Here is a 24,837-nt window from a genome sequence, read left to right as displayed (position 1 = left end):
GTTATTGGGTTGTCAGAAAAGTAATGCAGCATTTTTGCATAGAAAATCAGAAAAAATACATCATGACTTTTCTGACAACTCATATTTTTGTGGAAGGTGCTTATGTTGTCATTTGTGCTTTCAAACTAATATTTTATTGAGATAGCTGGTTGTTTTATGTTCAAGTCAGTCTTTATTAAATTTAAATAAAGGTATTTTTTAACTTTTATGACAAGAGCGGTCATTGAACAAGTATGTTTATTTGGTAGGACGCATTACTACCAAGACCCCACAACAGACAGACATGGCTTTCTGTGCACATAGCAGGCCCGCAAGCATGGTGAATATAGCTAAATCCCACCAGACCTTCTGTAAAGAAGTGTGGCTAGCACCAACCTCATAAAGTGACGCAGTACAAAAAGGGCAAGGATTCTCTGTATGCTCAGGGAAAGCGGCGTTATGACAGGAAGCAGAGTGGCTATGGTGGACAGACTAAGCCTATTTTCCAGAAAAAGGCAAAAACTAGAGAGAAGATTGTGCTGAGGCTTGAATGTGCTGAGCCCAAATGCAGATCTAAGAGAATGCTGGCTATTAAGAGATAGAAACATTTTGCACTGGGAGGAAATAAGAGAAAGGGTCAAGTGATCCAGTGCTAAGCCTCATCTTTTTTATCATGAAGACGACAAAATCTTGAAGTGAATGGTCACCTCATTTCATTATAGTTGGTCTTTTGGTAAGGGAATAAAGTAATCAATAAAATTCCCCTTTTGGGGAAATTTGATTCACGGTATAACAAAACAAAATAAAACAAAAAAACAGATATGATCTCATGTACATGACCTGTACTTATCCATATTTAAAATGGACATTATATGACTTTTATTTTGACTCACAATTTAAATTTTCTGGATTCTTTATCTTATCAATTAGAAAGTATTTGCCGAATGTAAAATTAATGTCAGCCAAAAGACGAATTTGTAAACAAATCACACACACATAAAATACATGTTTACTATAGTCAACATTCTAATTATTTGAATTCAAAAACAGTTTTAATCAGAGGCTCTCAGCTCTGGCTAAACACTATCAACAGGACAGCTTTAAAAAGTATTAAATGCCCCCAAACCTACCTCAAACCAATCAAATCAGAATCTCTGCTAGAAGGTCTTGAGTATAGTTAATTTTTATATCTTCTGAGAGAGTTTTAATTTGAAGCAAAGTTTGAGAACAACTAGTTGAAGGTAATATAACTGGTAATGAAGTTATTGTTACATCTCAAAACTAAGCTAAAAATAAATAAATAAAAACCAAAATAGACAACCTTCAACACTGCTCCCTTTAGTGCCATTCAAAATAATTAGATTTATAAGATATTCTAGATTGATAATATATTTGATATTAACAATGCATACTCAGTATCTAAAAACTTTTCAAAGAATTAAAGTTATATTACTTAAAAGAACTAACAAAGTTATCAGTTATGCAACTGATACCATATAAAGACCAGATAAAGGTAAAAGCAAGTAGGGCAGCCCTATTTCTTACAATTAGTCACCTACCAAATTGTAGGACTTTTTTTTTCTTTGGAGAGGTTTTTGCTACGGGGTGTGTGCACTTGCCATAAAGAGAGAGAGAGAGAGAGAGAGAGAGAGAGAGAGAGAGAGAGAGAGAGAGAGAGAGAAATAATCCCCAGGGGTGATGGCCACGCTGCAATCCCTTCTCCTCCATTCTCCTCTTAGGATCTTAGGCATGCACGCACACACACTCGGTGAGAGTTTAAGCCACTGGGTCCGAGACTTGAACCGCAGTTGACCACACGGGAGTCGAACAACATAGCCATTCCACCAACTACTGGTCCCAACTGCAGGACTTTCTATTTGCTGACTTGAATACATAACAAAAATAATCTTATGAAATTTTTCGGCCAAGTCTTAATTGAAGCAACTATGGTTAACTGGAAAACATGTTTACATTTTTATTAGTTATCCTTGAAGATAAAAGCCAAGTTTATTATTGTTTATTTTTTCTGTGGAAGGAGAGAGAGATGTTTACTGGTTGCTGTGGGAATACCTAAGAATACTCCTAGATCATTAATATTTTATTCAGATTTAATAAATTATTTTTTAATTTGCTAGAGAGCACTGGACAGGGACAGGGAGGGAGAGGGAGGGAGAGAGTGAGAGGGAAAAAGAGAGAAAAATAAAGTTAAGAAAGCGTTCCCCATAATCTTTTCTCTTCCATTTCTCCTTTTGAAATTTTGAGAATGTAACTAGTGTCTCTCTCAAGTTACCAGGTCTGGGAATTGAACTGTGCTGTAACCTATGTGGAATTCAACACCTTAACCACCATGCCACTAGACTAAATAAATTCTCTAGCTGAAGACTATTAACCAATTTTGGGACCAGCAGTTAGTGGAATGGCTATGTCGCTGGACTCCCATTTAGCTGACCGTGGTTCGAGTCCTGGACCCAGTGGCTTAAAAATCATGCAGGGCGCGTGTGCGTGCGTGCCCAAGATCCTGAGAGAATGGAGGAGAAGGGATTGTGGCGTGGCCATTCCCCCTTGAGGGTGATCTCTCCTTTTCTGTGTCTGTCTCTGTCTGTCTGGCAAGCGCATGCACCCTATAGCAAAAACTCCCCCCCACAAAAAAAGACAATCAACCAATTTTATAAGTTTCCCATCTTTATCTAATTTAGAAGTAATCATCTACAAGGAAGGCTAATCAGTAACACTTCTATTTATTTTTCTTTTTGCCAGTTACTAAACTTTATTAGGTAAGACACACAAAATAAAATAGAGAAATAGTAAAAATGTTTTAAAGCTGAATCTAAAGCATCAATAATTCACTACACTCAATATTCAGGAAAGACATTCTGGAGATTAAACACACACATGCATCTTGGTATGTTTTTCAAACCTCTAGGGCTGGGGCACAAACCAAGGTTGGCCTTTTGGAATCAGGCTCTCTTAACCACTATGCTACAGGGCTAGCTCAATAAAATTATAATTGATTATTATAATTATTTAGTAACATGGACCAAATAACTACAGGTTGAAAGAGATTCAGGGTTGGACAGTGGCATAGTAGTTAATGCAGCTGGATAGCACATGGTCAACTGTGCAGTTCCAGTTCTGGACCAGATGAATTGAGAAACATACTAGGCACAAAAGTTTGTGAGCCTCAAACCCCACAAGAAGTGAGAAATGGAGAGAAGATTGCAGTGTGACTATCTTCTATGAGGAAGAGCCGCTTTCTTGCTTTTCCTCTCTCTCCCCCTGCTTATATCCTTTGGCAAATTGAAAAAAAAAAAGATTCATTTATAGGTAAAATTTACAATGTGACTGCTATACTATGGTTTCTGGCCAAAATTAACGCAGTGTTATCTAGCTTCATTCAGCAAGATACTCTAGACAAAGTTCTGATTTATCACAGAAACAAGAAGAAGTAACAAAAACTTTTGCACAGTGCTTTGTGATAACCTGTTAGGGGAAAGGATATACAGAAGACTATAAGTAATTGAGGTACATGAGATATAGGAGCTGGGTTTGTTAGTTTTCTTAGGGAGATTTTTGCATTACGGTGCGGCATTCACCGGAAAGACAGAGCCAGATAGACACAGAAAGTTGAGAAATCACTCCCCAAGGAGGATGGCCATGCCACAATCCTTTCTCCTCCATTCTCCTCTTGGGATTTTGGGCACACATACACAGTGCAAAGTTTCAAACTGCCAGGTCTGAGACTTGAACTGCAGCATAGCTATTATGCCACCTGCTGGTCCCAGGAGCTGGGTTATTTTTTCTTCCTTGAGAGATTTTTGCTATCGGGCAACATGTGCTCACCAGAGAGAGACAGACAGACAGCAAGAACTCTACTGCAAGGGGGGGATGGCCATGCCATAATCCCTTCTCCTCCATTCTCTTCTTGGAATTTGGGCGCACACGCACACATGCCTGGCATGAATTTGAAGCCACTGAGTCTGGGACTTGAACTGTGGTTGACTATGTGGGAGTCTAGTGATGTAACCATTACATCATTTGCTGGTCCCAGGAGCTGGGTTATTAAGAAGGTTATAAACCTCTATCAATTGGTGTACGGATGTTAAAAGTACTAGATCGCACATGGATGGCTGTACATTTGGAGTATCAGATTGGTGGCATGAAAAATCACACTGGGCACATGTATATGTGTGCCCAATAATGCTGAGAGGAGACTGGAAGAGAATGGACTGTGGCAGGCCCAAACCCCATGGGGGGGGTGATTTCTCACTTTCCTCTCTCTCTCTCTCTCAACGGCACACATCTTATAACCAAAAAAAAGGGAAAGAAAAGGTCAATTAAAAATATAACTCTAAACAAAAAACACACAGAGCCAGGCTATAAAAATAAAGTATAGAGGCCAGGTGGTGGTGCCATGGCAATACAACAGGAAACACATGGGAAAGGTCCTTGGTTCACGACCCACAATCTTCCCAAGCATGGTGGGCATATGCACGTGATTCAGCTGGCTGAGACTCAGGTTGGATTGTGGTGTGAAGACCCTATTGGTGGTGCACCTCTCTTTCATGTGAGAAATAAATAAACTAATGAGAGAGAGAGAGAGAAATTAAGATGATTAAAACCCAATTTACTCTAAAACACTTACTTCCAATTTAGGTAAAACATGACCCAAATATATTTACTCATTTAACAGATTTAACATACACCTGACAGAGACCAAGAGAGGAAGAAACATGCCCTGTGGAAAATGGTCATACTAGAATCCAATATCCATCATTTTTCCTTCTGTTTAGATTTTGGGCACACATGCGCCCAGCATGTTTTTCAGGTCTGCAGGTCTGGGACCAAAACTGCTTAGTCAGCCATCTATGATCCAACCATCTTAACCACCATGCTTCAGACTGGTCCTCGTTTAATTTCTTTAATTATCTATAGTCCTCCTCCTTCACCCTGTCCAGTCAAATTCTTCCATTAAAGAATGGTATTCTGTTTTGAGAGAGAGATTTCTACTATAGGGCACGCGCATTTGCCAGAGAGAGAGAGAGAGAGAAAGAGACAGACAGAGACAGAAAGTTAAGAAATCACTCCCAAGGGGGAATGGCCATGCCGCAATCCTGACTCCTCCATTGGTGGTGTAGTGGTTAAAGAACTGGAATTCCACACAGTTGACCACAGTTTGAGTCCTGGATCTAGTGGCCTGAAACTCACACTGGGTAAGTATATATGCCTATGTGCCCGTCCCTCCTAGGGGGTGATTTCTTACTTTTCTTCTCTGTCTCTCTGTGATCACACACCCCATATAGCAATCAATCAATCGATTAATCAATTAAAGAAGAATGGTACTTTCATAAAATACTGCTGAGAATACAAGATGTTTCAAACCACATGGAGAGGAATTTGGTAACATATAGTAAAATTATCTAGTTATTTCATTTTTAGACTTCCCCAAGGTAAACTGCAAAATATAAAATGATGCATTGAACAGGCTGTATGTTAATTCATCTTGGCATTATTCATAACTGAAAACAACTCATACTCACTAAAAGGAAAGAGACTGAATGAACTACAGTATATCCATAAAACAGCTGTACAATGCATAAGACACATACATTCTGATGTGATCTCCAGACTATGTGTTTAGGTTAAACACAGAAAGGAATGTACAAAGTAGCCTGACTTTTATTTAAGAGGGCACATATACAGATATATTTACTTATATATCTATGTGTTTACTTGTACTTTCAAAAAAAAATAAAATACAAATCAAGACTTAATACAAATCACTATCTATAGATAGAAAGGCTAATAGAAGTTAGGGTTTATGACTATCTTGCCTAGATTAAACTACCTACATATTCTAAATAATTTTTAAAAATGAAAGAAAAGCAATGCTATAAACAGATAATAAACCAGTTGTTCCTTAAGACAAAAATTCTTTGAAATTACTTTAAACATAGTATGTTGAATTTTAGTCAAGAGGGATATATCCTAAAGACAAGGAAAAAAATTCCCAAGCCACATTTAGCAGACTAATTGTTTACAGTACAGGTTGAACACCTTTATCTAAAATTCTTGAGGTCAGAAAAGGTTTAAAATTTTTGGACTTATGAAATATTTGCATATATATAAAATGAGGTATCTTGGGATGGAACCTAGATCTGAACACAAAATTCATTTATGTTTCACATACACTTTATACACATACCCTGAAGGTAATCTTATATAGTGTTTATATTGCAGTGTGTTGAGCATGGCCTATCATATGAAGGCATGTTGGATTTTCCAGTTCTAACATGTTGGTGTTCAAAAGCTGCAGGTTTTGGAGCATTCTGGATTTCTAAACTAAAAAAAAACCCTCCATCTATAATACTACATTATTCTGAAACATATATTTCCATTTATACACACATGTGCATGCATACAAACATATATAAATGTTGCAATACTTACATAGGTAACAATATAATTTTAAGAGCCAAGATTCTCAACACAAGAGAAAAGAGATTCAGGCATAACACCCAAAAGCCAGAAAATCTATATTTATATATGTTAAGAGAAATAAGCCAGGTACAGAAAGAGAAATACATGTTCTCCCTCATAAACACAAACTGGAAAAAATGATCTCATTGAAGTAGAGACATAAAATGACTATGGGATGCTGAGATGGACAGGTGGAAGTAGAAGTATGTTGATTAATTAAAAGAAAATTGCAGATAGACAGGAACAATGTCTAGTGTTATAAAATACAGGAGAGAGAATGTAATTAACAACTACTTATTATATATATAATGTTACAAATGGATGAGATGATGGGAATATCAAATACCCTAGTTTAATCATTATATATTACATATATGTGGAGAAAAATCAGTTATCAACTGGTAACAAAAATTACTGATTAAAAAAATTTTTTTTTTCTTTTTAGAGAACAAGTACTTCCTAGTTACACATACTAAAAAGGCCTAGAAGCAATGACAATGCAGTAGAAAAAACACTCTAGCTTCTAGAATGTAGCCTGCAAATAATACTTTCTATTTAAAAGATCAGGGTTTCTTGATACAATCCCACTTGTCTTTCTCACAGCAAAAGAAACTATAACTAAAGTGAAAAGACAACCCTGGGAATGGGAGAAAATTATTTGCAAATTATCCCTCAGATAAGGGATTGATATCTAGAATACACTGAGAACTCAAGCAGCTCACCCATTAAAAAAAAGAAATAATCCAATTTAAAATGGGCAAACGGGGGCCAGCAGGTAGCACAGAGGTTAAGGCACTGGACTCACACATGACCCATGGTAGTTTGAGTCCTGACCTGGTGGCACTTTTTCTTACTTCCCCTCTTGCTTTTTCTCTGGTCAAATGAAGTAATAATAGAGGAGCCAGCAGGTGGCATGATGGTTAAAAAACTGGATATTCCCACATGGCAGAACACGTTTTGAGTCCTGAACCTGGTGGCTTGCTTTCTCATTTCCCCCATCTTTGGTCAAATTAAAATAAATGAATGAATAAATAAAATGTAATAAATAATTATTTTTAAAAAGATAAATAAATAAAATTAAATAATTCTTAGGGGAAACAGGCAAATTAATTAAATAGACAACTGTCCAATGAAGACTTACGAATGACCAAGAGCCTTATGAAAAAATGTTCAGTTTCTTATCATAAGAGAAACGCAAATTAAAACTACAATGAGATATCATTTAACACCAGTTACAATCACTAGGATCAAAAAAATAAAGAATGTTAAGTGTTGGCAGGGCTGTGGTGAAAAACAAAACACTCTCACACTGTTGGTGAGAATATAAATCAGTACAACTTCTATGGAAAACAATATGGAAATTTCTCAAAAATCTACAAAGAGAACTTCCATACGACCCAGCAATTCCACTTCTTGGTTTCTACCCAAAGGAAAAGAAAACACTCAACTGAAAAGACATTTGCACATTCATGTTTATTACACTTGTACTTATAACTGCTAAAACATGGAACCAACCTCAATGCCCCCAAACTGGTAACCAGGTGAAAAACTATGGCATATATATACATATATACATACACATACATACTATGGAGTATTATTCAGCTATAAGAACCAATGAGCTCCTACTGTTCAACTCAAAATATCATTTAACACCAGTTACAATCACTAGGATCAAAAAAATAAAGAATGTTAAGTGTTGGCAGGGCTGTGGTGAAAAACAAAACACTCTCACACTGTTGGTGAGAATATAAATCAGTACAACTTCTATGGAAAACAATATGGAAATTTCTCAAAAATCTACAAAGAGAACTTCCATACGACCCAGCAATTCCACTTCTTGGTTTCTACCCAAAGGAAAAGAAAACACTCAACTGAAAAGACATTTGCACATTCATGTTTATTACACTTGTACTTATAACTGCTAAAACATGGAACCAACCTCAATGCCCCCAAACTGGTAACCAGGTGAAAAACTATGGCATATATATACATATATACATACACATACATACTATGGAGTATTATTCAGCTATAAGAACCAATGAGCTCCTACTGTTCAACTCAAAATGCACAAACATAGATTTAATAATGTTGAGTGAAATAAGCCAGACTGTAAAAGATACACACTGTATATCCCCAATCAATTTGTAATGACTGTCTGTGCTTTATGACAGAGGTTGAGAGATGTAAAGATGTGATAGTGGAGAGGACTGGTATGGAGGCTAGTGACAGTAAAGAGGGGAAAGTAATTGGAAGAGTGGGTGGTAAGATCAAAAAAAAAAGAAAGAAAGAAAAAAAAAAGACTGTATACAATAAACTTTTGTTTACATGAGAAAAACTAAACCTTTCTTTGTATTGACTATAATACCAATAGTTCACAATAGTGTGTATTTATTCATTTATCTGCCATCAAAGGGGCAATGTGCCTAAGAGAATAGTGTGACTAGTGTGTAAAATGTTTACAATCTTCTTATGAAATTGTAGTTTTTCATTACGTTGTAAGCCATTATTATAAATATCACTTTTATTTTTGGTATATGTGAAACTGCAACTGCAATTTATTTTGTCAATGTTTTTAAAATGAACTGAATAAAGTTTTTGTTTTAAAAAAATCAGGGTTCCTTAGAAAAATGATTCCAGATATGAGGCAGAAATATATATGAATCTGAGATATCTTACTATACTAGGAAACAAGAAACTATCAGAGACAAATGAAAAAATAATGAAAATATACAGGGAACTTAGTAATTCCTACTGGCTAAAGGTAGCATAGTGTGAACATTAAAATAAAAATGACTTCAATCGATCAGAAATCAAATATATAAAAACTATAATATTAAAAAAAGGACATAATTTTTTGAAGTGACATGGGCACTTTAGTTTGAAAACTAGCAAATAAAAGGATAGAGGCTTTTCTCATAGCTTTTCTACACGGTGAAAGTTCTTTATAAAGAAAACTCTAGTTATAGATGTAAAGAAATGAGAAAATGAGAAAAATCACCATACTACAAGCTCCAGTAAAATAATGAATCTAGGGACTAGCAGTTGGCATAATGGCTATGTTACTGGACTCCCATGTAGTCAACTGCAGTTCGAATCCTGGACCCGGTAGCTTAAACTCACGTTGGGCGCATGTGCACGCATGCTCAAGATCCCAAAAGAGAATGGAGAAGGGATTGTGTCATGGCCATCCACCCTCGGGGGTGATTTCTTGCTTTCTCTCTGTCTCTTTGTCTTTTGAGTGAGCGCATGCACACTATAGCAAAAAAACCTCTCAAAAAAAAAAAAGGATCTAGACCATCAATGGCTATTAGAAGCACTGTATGAAAGGGCGATGTGGAACTTTATAGACAGCCTTTCGACATCTGAATGAATGAATTTTACCATCTGAATGAATGAATTATTTTACCATCATCAAAACAACATCTTGGGGCTGGCAGGTGGCATGGTGGTTAAGGGCATTGGACTCCCACGTGGCCAACCACAGTTCGAGTCCTGGACCTGGTGGCTTGCTTCCTTACTTTCCGTCTCTCTCGCTCTCTCTCTGTCCCTATTTGGTCAGATTTAAATAAATAAATAAGTGAATAAATAAATAAATAAAATAATTCTTTATAAAAATAAAGGACATCACATGCCTTCTAAAATGATAAATGATGCACTAGAGACCAGAACATCATGTAAAGTTTTCTGGCCAATGAAAATAAACCTAAATCTAGCCAAGCTTCTTTCTTTTTTTGAAGAGAGATTTTTGCTATAGGGTGGTGTGCTCTGTGCTCACCAGAGATAGAAAGCAAAAAATCACTCCCTCAGGGGAGATGGACACTCCACAATCCCTTCTCCATTCTCCTCTCGGGATTTTGGGCACTACGCACATGCACCTGGCTTGAGTTTTAAGCCACTGGGTCTGGGGCCCGAACCCTGGACAGTCATGTGGGAATCCAGTGACATAACTATGATGCCTTCTGCTGGTCCCAATCTAGCCAAACTTCTAGGTCTGTGCTGTGCCAAATAGCTGTATGTGGCTATTTACATTTAAATTAGGACTGGCTATGTGGTGCAGTGGTAATGAGCTGCTCAAGAGAAACCAGATCCCACATGGCAACTGAGGTTTGAATTGGATCAGGCATAGTCACCCTAAGATATGTTGGGCACATGCATAAGTGCCTAAGATCCTATGGGCTAGAGGACTGAAAGAAAGTGATTGCAGTATGACCAAATGCGGTGGAAGGCCTCTTTCATTCTCTCTCACCTTCATATTCTTACAGTTGATCGTGAATTTAAAAAATAAGCAAGCTGGGGCCAGCAGATGGCATGATGGTTTAAGTGCTGAATTCCTACATGGTCGACAGCAGTTTGTGTCCTGGACCTGGTAGCTTGCTTTCTCTCCCCTCCCTCTCTCACACATGAGCACACATGCCCTGTAACAAATTAAAAAAAAAAAAAAAAAAAAAAAAACTAATAAAATTAAATAATTATTAAAAAGAAGGCAAGAAAACCAAAAGTAAACCAAAAAATCTTAAATAATCTTAAATAAGATGAGCTGTTTCCCAGCTACACTCGCCACATTCCAAGCATTCAACAGCTAGTGGCTATGTAATGAGTGACCCAGGTATGAACACTTCTACCATCACAGAAAGCCTTGCTAGGTCTAATTCCCAGTCTACAGGAAATAAAGGGTACAGAACAAATTAAATAACATAAAGAAATATTCTGTCTTATCCAAAATGTGGGAAATCCTGTAATGATTTAGTTTCTTCATAAGACTGGAGGGATTAGAGATGGTAATATTGAGAATAGTTATAGACTTAGGGAAAAACAAAACAAAAAACATGGTATGTAGATCTTATTTAGATCCTGATTTGAGATATTTCTGAAACTGAAACTGTATTCCGGGCCACACATGCTTATCAATTTCAGTGTCTTTCCTCAATTTCTTTTATTTATGTTTTTCTTAAGTTGTTGTAGTGCATGTGTGCTTGCCAGAGACAGAGAAAGGAGAATGGGGAGAGGGAGGAGAGAAAACGCACCCTCCCTACCCAGGAAGGATGACCACATTGTACACTGTAATCTCCTTTCCTCCATTCTCCTCTTAGGATCTGGGGCATGTACATGCGCCAGCGTGTTTTTTGAGCCACTGGCTATGGGACTCAAACCATGCAATTGGCCATGCGGCTGTCCAACCATCTTAAACCACCACACCACCAGCTGGCCACCCAGATTTTCTTAATCTCTCTTGCTGTTATTTCCCCACTCTTCAGTTTGCTCCTATAGCTCTTTGCTACTAATACTACATAAAAACAGATGAAATATCAAAGTATTTAGTTCTGGATTAAAAAACTTCATTCAATGCTCTATAAATTCCCCACAGCCACCAAATTCTTTTTTTTTTTTTTTTTTTGAGTGATTTTTGCTACAGGGCGCATGCGATCGCCAGAGACAGAAAGCAAAAAAATCACCCCCGGGGGGATGGCCACACCGCAGTTCCTTCTCCTTCATTCTCCTCTTGGGATCTTGGGCATGCACGCACACGCGCCTGGCATGAGTTTAAACCACTGGGTCCGGGACTCGAACTGTGATCGACTACATGGGAATCGAGCAACATAGCCATTATGCTAACTGCTGGTCCCACCAAATTCAGTCTTAGCAAGTATTTTTGAAATTCAACTTGTCAACGACCTCAAACAGAGACATGATTCAAGAAATCAAGAATACTTCTGAGTATTTAAAAATGACAAGCAGAAAATGGAAAAAGATAAATAACCAGAAAAATCTTTCAACTACACAGAATAATAAAAGTAACAAAATTACTCTAGGAATAACTGTCTTGAAAGCATCAGCAAAATCAATGCTAGATTAGAGTCAATAACTTGTCCTCTATAAACTGGTCCATCTATGCCTATGTTTGTTTTCTCCTTAGTTTCTCACATTATCCTTTTTAAAAACTGTGCTTTGTCTCTTCTGCAATTAAAAAAAGTAAATTTTCCTCTGGATTGTGGAAAGAAAAACAGTGTGGTCTTTGGGCCAGACTATCCTCAGAGTTTAAAGAAAAGAGCAAAAATTGGTAAAAGTATGAGCAAAGTTAGAAATCCAGAGACAGGGATACAAATATAAAACCTTTTCCTAGCCTTTTTGAGAAATTTTATCAGTAGTGTTTAGGCACTGATAAAATATTTCTGTTGATGGATATGTGAATTACCTTGATTTGACCACTGAATATATACTAAAATACCACACTGCAAAAATGTCCACTAGGTGTTAACTAAAAATAAAAATTTAGGGGTCTGCAGGTGGCATAGTGGTTAAAGGTGGCATAATGGTTAAAGGTGCCACACTCCCACATGACTGGCTGCTATTCAAGTCTTGGACCTGGCGGCTTGCTTTCTCACTTTCCCCCTCTCTTTCTCTGGTCAAGTTAAAAAAATAAATAAATAAAATAAAACAAATAAATAAATATTAAAAACAATTTTTTAAAAAGCCATGACTGACTTTGAACCACACTTAGCACAGAATCAAACATAAAAGAAACATACATTAAATACTTGTTTTTGTAGTATCCAGTCTACACTAATGACAATACTCATAGTTCAAATTTCTAATGCCACTTAACAATTTATTGCACATGCTGGAATTTGGGTGTCAACTGTTAATGAAAGACTTAAACACAGATTAGTGTTGGCAGGAAATTACTGATACCTGTACACAGTGATCATAAATTTAAAGATACCTGATTGTGCTCAATTCTTCTTTGCTTGAGTGTTACTGGAGTCTTTGCTCTGCCCTTTAGTGGTTCTCTCTTCTCAAGCTTGAGCTCTATTTTAGAGTCTGGAAATAACATTGAACAAACCATTACTATCTGAAACATTAAACTATATAATCCTCATTTTACTTTGGAACTCTGGTTTTAGGTACATTAATACACAAAAACAAATTTGTCTATTGGTAATACCTCAATAGAAGAAAATTAAACTGCAATTTATCTTAAAAAATTCCCTTTATTACTTTATTCCATTTTTGTTGATCTCTAATCTGATCATCACTTCTTCCTACTCATTTTCATTTCCATTTTCTGGGGCTAATAGCTTTAAATATAAAGTGAATTCAAATTGCTCCTATGGAGACTTTTCATTAAGAATATTTTAGATGCAGAAAACAATATTTAAAATAGCTGTCACCTTTTTATCCATATAGAACATTACTACTATATAGGAAAAGTTAGCTTAGTACATTAAATATGGAAGGTGGAAAGAAAAAAGCTATAAGGAATTAAAAAGGAAAAAAAAAACCCCAGATTATGGATGTACTTGCTGGAAAAGAGGAAGACACAGAATGTGAGAAAGAATCCCCAGTGGGGGATGGTCATGCCACAATCCCTTCTCTTCCATTTCCTTCTCCTTTCAGGATTTTCAGCAGGTACACATGGTGTGTTTTTCAAGTTGCCACGACTGGGACTCGAACTGAGCAGCCAACCATGTGGAATTCAGCTGCCTTAAATACCATACCACCAGCTAGCCCACTATAAGGAATTTTAAGAATGTAAAGATCTTATAGATTAGGCCTCTAGCAATATTATTATGTAGCTGTTAATATGTAGGTGTGGTACAAGTCTCACCCGCCTCCCTCACCCCTGCCCTGCCTCCTTTTTAGACGTAGTTACAAGAAACCTGGGTAAAGTGGAAGTAATGAGAAATTTTGTTCAGAGAAAAGTACAACCAATCATGGGTCACTTCTCTTCCCCTTTCTCAAAATAAAAACATTTTAAAGAGAAGTCAGTACTTAAATATTTGGTTTATCATCGTGAGGATTTTTAACCAGACAACTCAAAGATACGTATTTCTTATAACTTTAATATTCCATTTTTCTAGTCTTAATTTTATTAATGTTTGAAGAGCTAAATATCTTTAAAGACTGGTTAAAATTTTATCTTCCTTATTCTTGTAGTCATTTTATTGCAGTAGAGCAAAGTTTAGTTGTTGTTGTTTTTTCCTTGCTATAGGGTACATGCATTCACCAGAGAGAGGGAAAGTGAGAAATCACTCCCCAGGGGAAACGGCCACTCTGCAACCCCTTTCCCTCTATTCTCCTCTTAGAATCTAGAGCACACACACACACACACACACACACACACACACACCCAGTTTTGATTTTCAAGCTGCTAGGTATGGGACTCAAACTGTGAAGTCGGCCATGTGAGATTCAGCCATCTTAACCTCCATACACCACCTGTGTCAGTTGTTATTTCTAAAACCTCTAACAGAAGTTACTCTCTTACCAGAGACAGGAATGGAGTCAACTCTTTAACAAAGTTGTTTTGCTTGAACTCAATGTAGTTGTGCTAAGAAGTGGTAGTCAATACAGCTATATGTATCTTGCTAACTTTCCAGTGTAATAATTGTCGGTCCAGAATCTATATAGTACTTCAAACACTTTATTAATGAATCTACTGCTATGTCTGTATTTGTTACAATCCTCAGCATTATAAAATCTATTTTTATGCTTCAACTTAGTACCTAAGAATTAGAAAGCATGAAGTAAAAGGTAGTTGAGTGGAAACTGAGTAGCTAAATAAGGAACCAGGCTAAATTAATTCTTCTTACAAATATACATTCCAGTATCTAGTTAAAGACATGGTCTTTGGGCCAGCAGGTGGTATGGTAGTTAAGGAGCTTGGATTCCCACAAGGCCAACCACGGGACGCACACCTGGTGGCTTGAAAATCATGCCAGGTATGTGTGTATGTGTGCCCCAAATCCTGAGAATGGAGAAGAAACTGCCATGTGGCCATTCCCCCTGGGGGGGGGGAGGGAAATGGTAGAGTGGCCGTTTCCCCTGGGGAGTGATTTCTCACTTTCCCTCTCTCTTGTCTCTCTCCTGAAAGCACATGCACACTACGGCAAAAAAAACCTAAACAAACAAACAAAGAAAAAAACGAACAACAGAAAAACCAAACTGAAAAGCACATAGTCTTCAAATAGAAAACTACACAAAAAATAATATTTACGATATTTTCAATTATACCATTCAAATGTAAAGTAAGTTTCAATGACTAAATGGAGAGAGGATGTTCATCCAGAAATAACGTGTTGCAACTCCAATAATAAAACACACATTTGGAGACCACACAAAACTGTTAAAATTTAACAACTTTATTGAATTTGCAGAAGCATTCTACAGTAAGACATTAAAAAAAAAATCACATAGCACTTAGTAGGTACATGTATACATGTACATTTCAGAAGACAGTAACAAATAAAATTACTACCAAAAAGCTACAAAGATGAACATGTGAAGTCTAAAATATAATAATGGCTAGAAGAAATCCCCGGGGGACCAAATTTTGTTACGCTTAAGACTACCATTTTCCACAACGCCTCTACAGTTAAGATTCTCTTATCTTACAATCAGAAATGAAAACAGAGAATAATACACTGCTTTATACAGACACGCAGACACTGCAATATAGTATGATTTCTTACAGTTTTAAAAATAAATTTGCTTTTAGAGCCTAGGTTGTTAAGACTGATCATCCATGACATACAACATATCTTGAAAGAGAAATATTATACATTTTTTTGAAAAATCAGTATTTCTAATGTCTAGTTTATCTAATAAAATAAACTGAGAGTCAGTATGGGCTATCCCAGAATATCTATGATCCTGGAGGGCTGTATGTTTCTCAGAATGAGACCCATGGACTGGTACTGATCCAAGAACTATTTGGTACCAGTCCATGAAGAAGTGAGGCACTTGCATCTGAATGTAAACTAATACATTGCTTTCACTATCAATAAAATCTTAGTACAAAATCCTGCGACTGACTGAAAAAGTGTTTCTAAATTTAAATTTTTGTGCATGCTTATCTTTGAATCAATAAGTTTATAAATTGGCACTTTGAGTTGTATTAACCTAGATTATGAATGACGTTGCAGATATAAGTAAGAAAAAATGAGGAGAAACGTAGACAAGTTCCAGAAGGTAAAAAGATACTTATATTGAAGTATAAAAAAGAAAATCATTGTTTTGAATATGCAACAAGTGGTTAATTCTGTCTTAGATCTAAAAAATAATGCATATGGTATTATTAAAAACAGCAAAGACTACTTATCTATTGGAATGTTCTCAGATTTTAAGGAGTTGCAAAAGCATAAGTAAAATAGGAAATAGCACATTATTTATGAGACAAATACGTGATCTAGAAGGCTTTCTTGTTCTAGGGCTTTCTATCTGTGCAAATCTGTGGAGGAAAAAAAGCAGTTCTATATAGGCAATTATTCTTAAAACTGTAATTTCATGGGTAGAAACAACATTTTGAAATTAGCCAAACTTGGAAACTAAGCAGGCCTTATAAGAAAATTCTGGCATGAAAATAACTAAAATTTCTAGAAAAGCTCCTCAATTCCCCACATCAAAAATACCATTTTTGTTCTTAACTTTATTTGTGTTTATTTCCACGCTTTTTAACTACTTTGCATACTTCTCCTCCAAATAATGTTCCACCTCTAAATGGAGTAACAGCTAGCTTAGTCTTCAAAGCTGGATTAATTTTGCACTCTTTCAGCGAGAGATATCGGAGACCTAAAGTGGAAGACCCCATGGAATGGGCAGCCATCTTCACTTCATCAAATGCAGCTTCACAAAGAAAGGAGGCTGCATCATAAGTTTTGCTCAGAGTCCCAAGTGCCTGGTGCATACGACTAGGATCTGAGCTAAGAATCTGTGCAGCCTGACTGATATCTGCCTGCATAGCCTTAGCTACAAAGGCCATGTGGGTTGCAATCTGCAATGCTGATGCTGCAGCTTCGTATGATCTACAGAGTGCCAAATTCAACTGTTTATCACAAGACTCAGTAGAGGCTGCCTGAATGCCTGCTGGTAGAGTGGTTTCAGAAATAAACCCTTGGATTTCATCATCTACTTTTGGAACTGATAATATTCGTGTTGCCTCTTTGGAAGAAATTGGATACTTGCATGCCAAAGAAGGCAGCTGCCTGTCAATTTGCTGCCACTCCTCTTCAATTACTTTTAAAATAGATTCATGGAAAGGAAAGGATAGTTCCGAGGTACCTATTCTATTATGCTGTGAGTCCTTAGACATTTCTATGCCTAAGGTAGTGAGCGAATGTAAGACAACAGTTTTGGCAAAAGATGACATCACTTCAGATGCAGGTATGCTCTGAAATGCAACGGAGGAACCTGAATCCCCTTCCTCTACTGACTTTTCACTGAGTCTAGGGAATTTTCGTGGAGGAGACAGGGATTCAGTTTTGTGAAAATCAGATGGGTCAATTCTCTTCCATATGTTTTCTACATCCAGTGGGGGAACAGAGTTAGAAGTTCCAGGCAAACCACCAACCCCACTCTGGACCAATAGAGAATTGACATAATCTCTGATTGCCTGAGCAAGTGGTGGAGAAATTACTTGAGATCTCTCAGACTCTTCTAGTACTTTCCTTTTACTGGAGAGAATCGATTGATCTGAAACATGGGACTGCTCAGTCCGTAATGGCTGAATTCCACTTTTCTCTCCACAGTAAATATTTTCTACCATGTCTTTATAGCAAGTAGTGGTGGTTTCTTTAATCAGTGAAGGAGAAGGTGCAGAAGCGACCAACATGGTAGCGAGTTCAGGCTGAGATGATGAAGAACTTTTCTCTAAACAACTATCATGGCTAGACTTAGAGGAATCAAACAAGTTCCCTCCAGAGGCTAACTTAAATAACCTTTCTCTACCAGGCAAGGTTGTGGCAATAAAAGGCTCCCTAGGTGGGTCTCCCTTAGAAGTATATAGTTCCTTAGCTGCCTGTAGTTCAGTCCTGCCCACAGGAGGACAAGTGGAAATTTCAGGAAAAGAAATACCCTGAAAAAATCCACCAGAGGGAGTAGTTGAAAGTTCAGAAAAAGGAACACAATCCCTAGTGGACTTCACTTTCTTGTATTCTTTCTTCTTTCCTGTAGAGGCAAAAGAGGCAGGAAGTTTAAGCATTACCTGTGTTTGAGATAATTTTAGTTTCTGCCTCCTTGCTAAAATAGAGCTGTTGAAGAAAAGACTCTATTTCATATTCTGAACAACCAACCCAGTAGACTATGCCCTGGCAGGCAATGCTTATGGAGATATAAGCAATTTGGATCAAATTAAATAACAAATACATTCATTATGAATTAGAAGTTTATAAATATCAGACTGTACTTACAATGATTTTTCAAAGGACATTTATTTCATGTACAATTCTTAAGAAAATACTTAAATATCATGGTCAAATATTCTTAAAATAGTATATAATCTAGTAAAAACATTGCCAAAAACATCTGCTTTTAAAATTGCTTTGAAATCACATTATCTTGCTAAAACTGTAAACTGTGTCAATAGAGAACAAAGAAATTATGCCATATTCCTAACATATGCTACCACAATATATTAATTACAAGGGATAAACAAATATATAACAATCAGTAAGAAAGAAAAATATACTACAAAGAAAAGCAAGTAATAAGACTTAAATGTATTACCTATATAAATTTTTAAATTGCAAAACAATACCATCTATCTAGATCTATCTGAGTATATAAAAGTATAATAATGTGACTGGTTCTGTGGAAATAGGAAAAAAGTAAGTGTATGTGGGGGGACTTTGCCTTTACATGTAATACTCAATTCTTTAAAAAATGAGATTTAAAACAAGTAAGATAGTTAATTGGCAATTTTAGGTGATTAAAAATTAAGACATTTGAACTCTTGTTTCTTAGAATTCTCAACAAAAAGCATTCAAATCAAATTACTTGGAGGATTACTCTAATGATATGAACAAAAATTACATGTATTTCTCTAATATTGTTTTAAATTTTACCTTCTTCATGATCACTATATGAGCCTGAAAAAGAATGAAATTTATTTGATTTAACATCATTTTACGTTTTACCTTCTTCGTTGTCACTGTATCTGTCAGAGTCATTACTTCCATTCTGCCTCGTATTTTCTGAAGAAGAAATTGTTGGCAGAGGAGTCGAAGATCTTGATTCTGTCCCTTGTTCTCTCAGTTTCAATAGTTTTTTCTCATATAGCTTCCTGGTTGTTCCTGTATTAAGGAAGAACTTGCTTTAGTGCCTGCCAAGCCTTACATGTCCAGCTCAGAAATTACCTTCAGCAATATTTTAAGTTTACTTTTTCCTTTTTTTAGTGTTTAAAAACACCACATAATTGGGGCTGGCAAGTGGCGTGATGGTTGAGGAGATGGACTCTCACGTGGCCAATTGCAGTTTGAGTACTGGACCCAGTAGCTAACTTTCTCACTTTCTCCCTCTCACTCTGTGTGCGCCTCTCTCTCTCTGATAAAATAAAAACAATAATAATAATGGACAAAATTAAATAATTATTTAAAAATAACTAAAAAAAAAAAAAACATAATGGAGTCTTTCATTTTCACAGAGGTTTTTGCCTTAGGACGTGTGCGCTCCCTAGAGAAAGAGAGACCGAAACAGTGAGAGGGAACATGAGAAATCACTCCCCAGGGAGATGGTCATGCCGTAATTCCTTCTCCTAGGAGTTTGGGAATGCACACACATATGCCCAGTGTAAACTTTAAGCCACTAGGTCTGGGACTGAAACCGCGGTCAGCCATGTGGCAGTACAGTGGCGTACCATACACCATCTGCTGGCCCTATGAACTCTTTCTAAAATAAATATTTTCCTGGGATTTTAATAATTGTAACAATGTTTTTGCTTCAATAGTATGGAATACGCAGTAGACTGATATAGGCCTTACTGTATAGGTCACCTTCCACCGAGGCGCCATCCTGAGGTTTTTTTTTTTGTTGTTGTTTGGTTCCCTTCAGTTTTTGCTACAGGGTGAGTGCGCTCACCAGAGAGAAAGAGAGAGAGGAAAACTGAGAAATCTCCCCCCAACAGGCTGGCCCACCACAATCCTTTCTCCATTAGTCTCTTCTTTGGATTTTGGGCACACGTTACAGGCACGTGATGTGATTTTCAAGTTTCTGGGTCCAGGACTCCAATAGCTCAACCAGCCACATGGGATCCTGTGGCTTAACCTCCATGCTACCTGCTGGCCCATTCTTTTGAGTCTTTTTTTTTTTTAAAGTTTATTTTATTCATGATAGAACATGTAAAAGAGAGAGAAGCAGACACCTTCAGCAAGTCTTGTCATACTGTATTCCCTTTCCTCCAGTTGTTAGGATCTTGGTGCACTTGGTATGTTTTAGGTCAATAGGCTGGGGATCCAAACCTGCTGTCAACTATGTGGCTTTTTCTAGCTTTGTAGGTCGGTATACTATCTTCTGCACTACTAAGGCTGGGCACCTAGCTGAGTATTTGTCTTGAACTTTGTATATTTTCTCCACTACAGGTTGAGAATACATTATCCAAGATCCTTTGGAATATTCGTATACACCTGAGTTACCTTCGGTAGTCTGGGCATGTACTGCAGCTGAAGGCAGTCTTTTTTCCCCTACAGGATAATGAATGAACTGTGTATTATGTGCCTTTTGTCTTGACTGCAACCTGTTCACGAGGCAAGGTGTGGAATTTTCCACTTATAGTGTTATATTGGCACTCTAAAGTTTCAGAGTAACTGGAACAACTAAATTTTCAGATTAGGGATGCTGAACCTCTTCTACCTAGAGTACCTACTTATGCAGAAACATTTTTTTTTTAAAGGTTTTTACCATAGGGCACATACACTCGCCAGAGAGAGGTGGAAAAGGGAGAAATCATCCCCCCAGAGGATTTGGCCACACTGCAATCTCTCTCTGCAATTCTCCTCTTGGGATTTCAGGTATGGATGCACATGTTCCCAGCATCTTTCTTAAGCCTTGCAGTCTAGGACTCAAACCACAGAGTTAGGTATGTAGGATCCAGCGCCTCAACCACCTGCTGGCCTAAAAAATCATTTTTATAAACAGATTGTACCCCTCCTCTCAAGTACGAATATGATTACACTCTTACAACACAAAGACATTAATATATCTATATAAGTAACTATTCAGTTATGGTCAAAAGTAAAGTTATTTAAGTCATATTTAACTGTAACTACTTTGCCATTAAGATATCTTTTTATAGAAAATCCATGATAAATAGAAATTACAAAGCAAAATTGATTACACACAAATTCTTAACACATTTCAGTATCAACGACAATTAAAAAGTAGCTTTTCTGTTTTACACTAACTATAGATAATTCATTAACTTTTCTGAATTAAGTAAAATGAAAATGGATGTTTTAGAAATATCACATATCTAGATATGTTATATAGGTAGTCTTAAGATAAAAAGTGACGTGCAGAAATTTAATTTAGTTTATATTGACGTACAATGCACAAACTTCAGTGTTTCTCTTTTGGAATTTTAAATTTAAAAAAGGGTATCAAATGTCTGTTGGTAATTACACTAATAGACTTGTTATAACTTATTTGGAAACAACGCATAAATTAAAACATTCAAACTTCCTGTTTACAGCTATAGGAAAAACCACCAAATCTCCAGTTCGAGTCATGGACCCGGTGGCTTAAAACTTACACTAGATGCATGTACATGCATGCCCAAAATCCCAAGAGAATGGAGGAGGATGGTTATCTCCCTCGGGGGGTGATTTCTCACTTTCTGTCTCTATCTCTCTAGTGAGTGCACGTCCCCTACAACAAAAATCTCTCCCTTAAAAATAAATAAATAAATAAAAAATCCTCCAAAATCAACCTTGCACAACTAAAAGTAAACAAATGATAAAAAAAAAAACCCAGGGCGTGGTGGCGCCCGCCCTACGGCAAAAACCTATGGAGGCTGGAGGATTGTGGCATCGAGTCCATCTCACTCTCAGGAACCAGCAGTAAGCGTAATGGCTATGTCGCTGGACTCCCACATAGTCAACCGTGGTTTGCATACCGGACCCGGTGGTTTGAAATTCACGCCGGGCGCGTGTGCGTGCATGCCCAAGATCCCGAGAGAATGGAGGAGAAGGGATTGCGGCATGACCATCCCCTCTGGGGGGGTGATTTCTCGCTTTCTGTCTCTATGTCTCTCTCTGTCTGTCCAGCAAGCGCACGCACCCTATAGCAAAAAAAACTCTCAAAAACAAAACAAAACAAAACAAAACAAAAAACAGTGTATTTGGTGCTAAGTTTTCTTTTTCAGTTTTTTTCTTTATTATTTAATTTGCTATAGAGCATGTGTGCTTACAGAGGGTAGGGGCTGGTAGCAAGAGTAAATGAGAAAGCATTTCCCAGGGAGGATGGCCATGCCACAATCCTTTCTCCTTCATTCTCCTCTCAGGATTTTGTGCACGCACACATATGCGGTCAGTATGTTTTTAGGTTGCCAGGTCCAGGATTCAAATCACAAAGCTGGTCATGTGGGATCCAGTTACTCTAACTACATCATAACTTGACCCTGGTTTGTTCTTTAGAGTATTCAAGAGGGTGTTTTAAAAGGTACTCTTTGGGCCAGCAGGTGGCCTGGTGGTTAAGGTGCTGAACTCCCACATCGCTGACCACGGCTCAAGTCCTGGACCTAGCGGCTTCTGTTCTCACTTTCTCACTCTCTGCACCTCTCTCTGGTGAGTATGTAAGCCTTGTCACAAACAAAAAACAATAATAATGATAAGTAAAATTAAGTAAATAATTCTCTTTTAAAAAGGAAAGAAAGAAAAGGGGAAAAGAAAGAAAGAAAGAAAGGAAAAAGGTACTCCTAATGCTGGGAATAGCAGGTGGTGTGGTGGTTAAGATGCTGGACTCCTATATGGTGGACTGTAGTTCAAATTCTGGACCTAGAGGCCTGCTTTCTCATTTTCCCTCTCTCTCTGGTCAAATTAAAAAAAAAAAGGGGGGGGGTACTTCTGGGACTAGCAGTTGGCACTATGGCTATGTCGCTGGACTCCCTTGTAGTCACCCGCAGTTCAAGTCCTGGACCCGGTGGCTTAAACTCATGCCAGGTGGGTATACATGTGTGCCCAAGATCCCAAGAGGAAAATGGAGGAGAAGGGATTGCAGTGTAGCCATCCTCCCTAGGGGGTGATTTTTCACTTTCTGTCTCTCTGTGTCTTTCTGTTGAACACACACACCCTACAGCAAAAACCTCTCCAAAAAAACAAAAAAGGTACTTCTAATGCTAATTGAAAGAGCAATATGCTAGGAACTAAATTATTTGAGTTATATTAACAAGTCTAATTCTCAAGATTACATAGTTTAATACTCTCATTTTACTTCCCCCTCTCAGACTTAAAATAATGAAGTTCCTGGTCATTTTACTGGTTAATGCCAGACTGGCCCTAAGAGTCCAACTTGTAATTGCTAAGCAAGAGGGAAAAACACTTCTGGACCCTTCTTCATAGAAAAATAATTTTAATGTCATTAACTTACCCACAATAGGGCCAGGATTCACTCCATACTTCACAAGCTGGTCCAGAAGATCTTCATTAGAGAGTTCTGTTACATCTAGATCATCTTTATCTTCTATTCTGGGTTTGTCAGTTTTTTTTGTGGCTTTCTGTAAAGAAAGTCCAGTTATAAGTTCTACATGAATTAACAAGTATTCATTTACTAAAGAAATAAACTCTATATAATAAACAAGTAAATTTACCTCTGAATTGATTTATAGTTTAGGTCTTAGCAGTGTGATTAAATTACAAGCAGCTCAGTATTTAGACATTTTCTAATTTCAATTGTAATCATACAAATCTAATTGCTAAGCAAGTAATTCCAATTTTAAGGACTTTATTGTTAAAATAGTCTCATTTGGACTACCTATCTGAAAAGGTAGTAATGACACCAAAAATTCAAAAAGACAAATAAAAAGCAAAATTACATGAATTTGGATAACACCATATGAGGTTGTTGGGAAAGTCAAGACATATTTTTCTATGCAAAAATGCATCATGATTTTTCCAGCAACCTCAATATATCTGTATTATAATAAAACTTTATGCTTGATGTCTTTCAAATAACCAACCAAAAATCATATAGTACTTTTTTTTTCATTTTATTTATTATGATTATATTTAACTTGCTATAGGGCACATACGCTCGAGAAAGTGGGAAAACAGGCCACCAGGTCCAGGACTTGAACTACAGCTGGCTGCTTCGTGAAAGCCTGGCACCTTAATGAGCAAACCACCTGCTGGCCCCATATTGCATTTCTTAAAGCAAATAATTTTTTGGGACCAGCAGTTAGCGTAATGGATATGTCGCTGGACTCCCACACAGTCGACCACAGTTCGGCGGCTTAAACTCACGCCGGGTGTGTGTGTGTGCATGCCCAAGATCCTGAGAGGAGAATGGAGGAGAAGAGATTGCGGAGTGGCCATCCCCCCTGGGCGGTGATTCCTCGCTTTCTGTCTCTGTCTGGCGAGTGCATGTGCCCTATAGCAAAAACCTCTCTCT

At 37.2% G+C, this 24,837-nt stretch overlaps 1 protein-coding gene across 1 annotated transcript in view; it reads right to left on the bottom strand.

Annotated features, from left to right (window-relative positions):
- TMPO (thymopoietin) overlaps positions 1 to 24,837 on the bottom strand; it is a 37,964-nt gene that overhangs the window by 5,420 nt on the left and 7,707 nt on the right. Inside the window, exons 3-5 of the mRNA XM_027775551.1 lie at positions 23,818 to 23,944; positions 19,374 to 19,529; positions 13,184 to 13,281 (exon numbers count right to left, since the gene is read on the bottom strand). Of these exons, the coding sequence (XP_027631352.1) occupies positions 13,184 to 13,281; positions 19,374 to 19,529; positions 23,818 to 23,944 (381 nt within the window). The remainder of the gene's footprint in view (positions 1 to 13,183; positions 13,282 to 19,373; positions 19,530 to 23,817; positions 23,945 to 24,837) is intronic.

Source organism: Tupaia chinensis, unplaced genomic scaffold (genome assembly GCF_000334495.1).
Source record: "Tupaia chinensis unplaced genomic scaffold, TupChi_1.0 Scaffold000054_1, whole genome shotgun sequence".
Classification (NCBI taxonomy): domain Eukaryota; kingdom Metazoa; phylum Chordata; class Mammalia; order Scandentia; family Tupaiidae; genus Tupaia; species Tupaia belangeri.
Note: the sequence above shows the minus strand (reverse complement) of the source record. Positions and strands in the feature narration are given on the sequence as shown.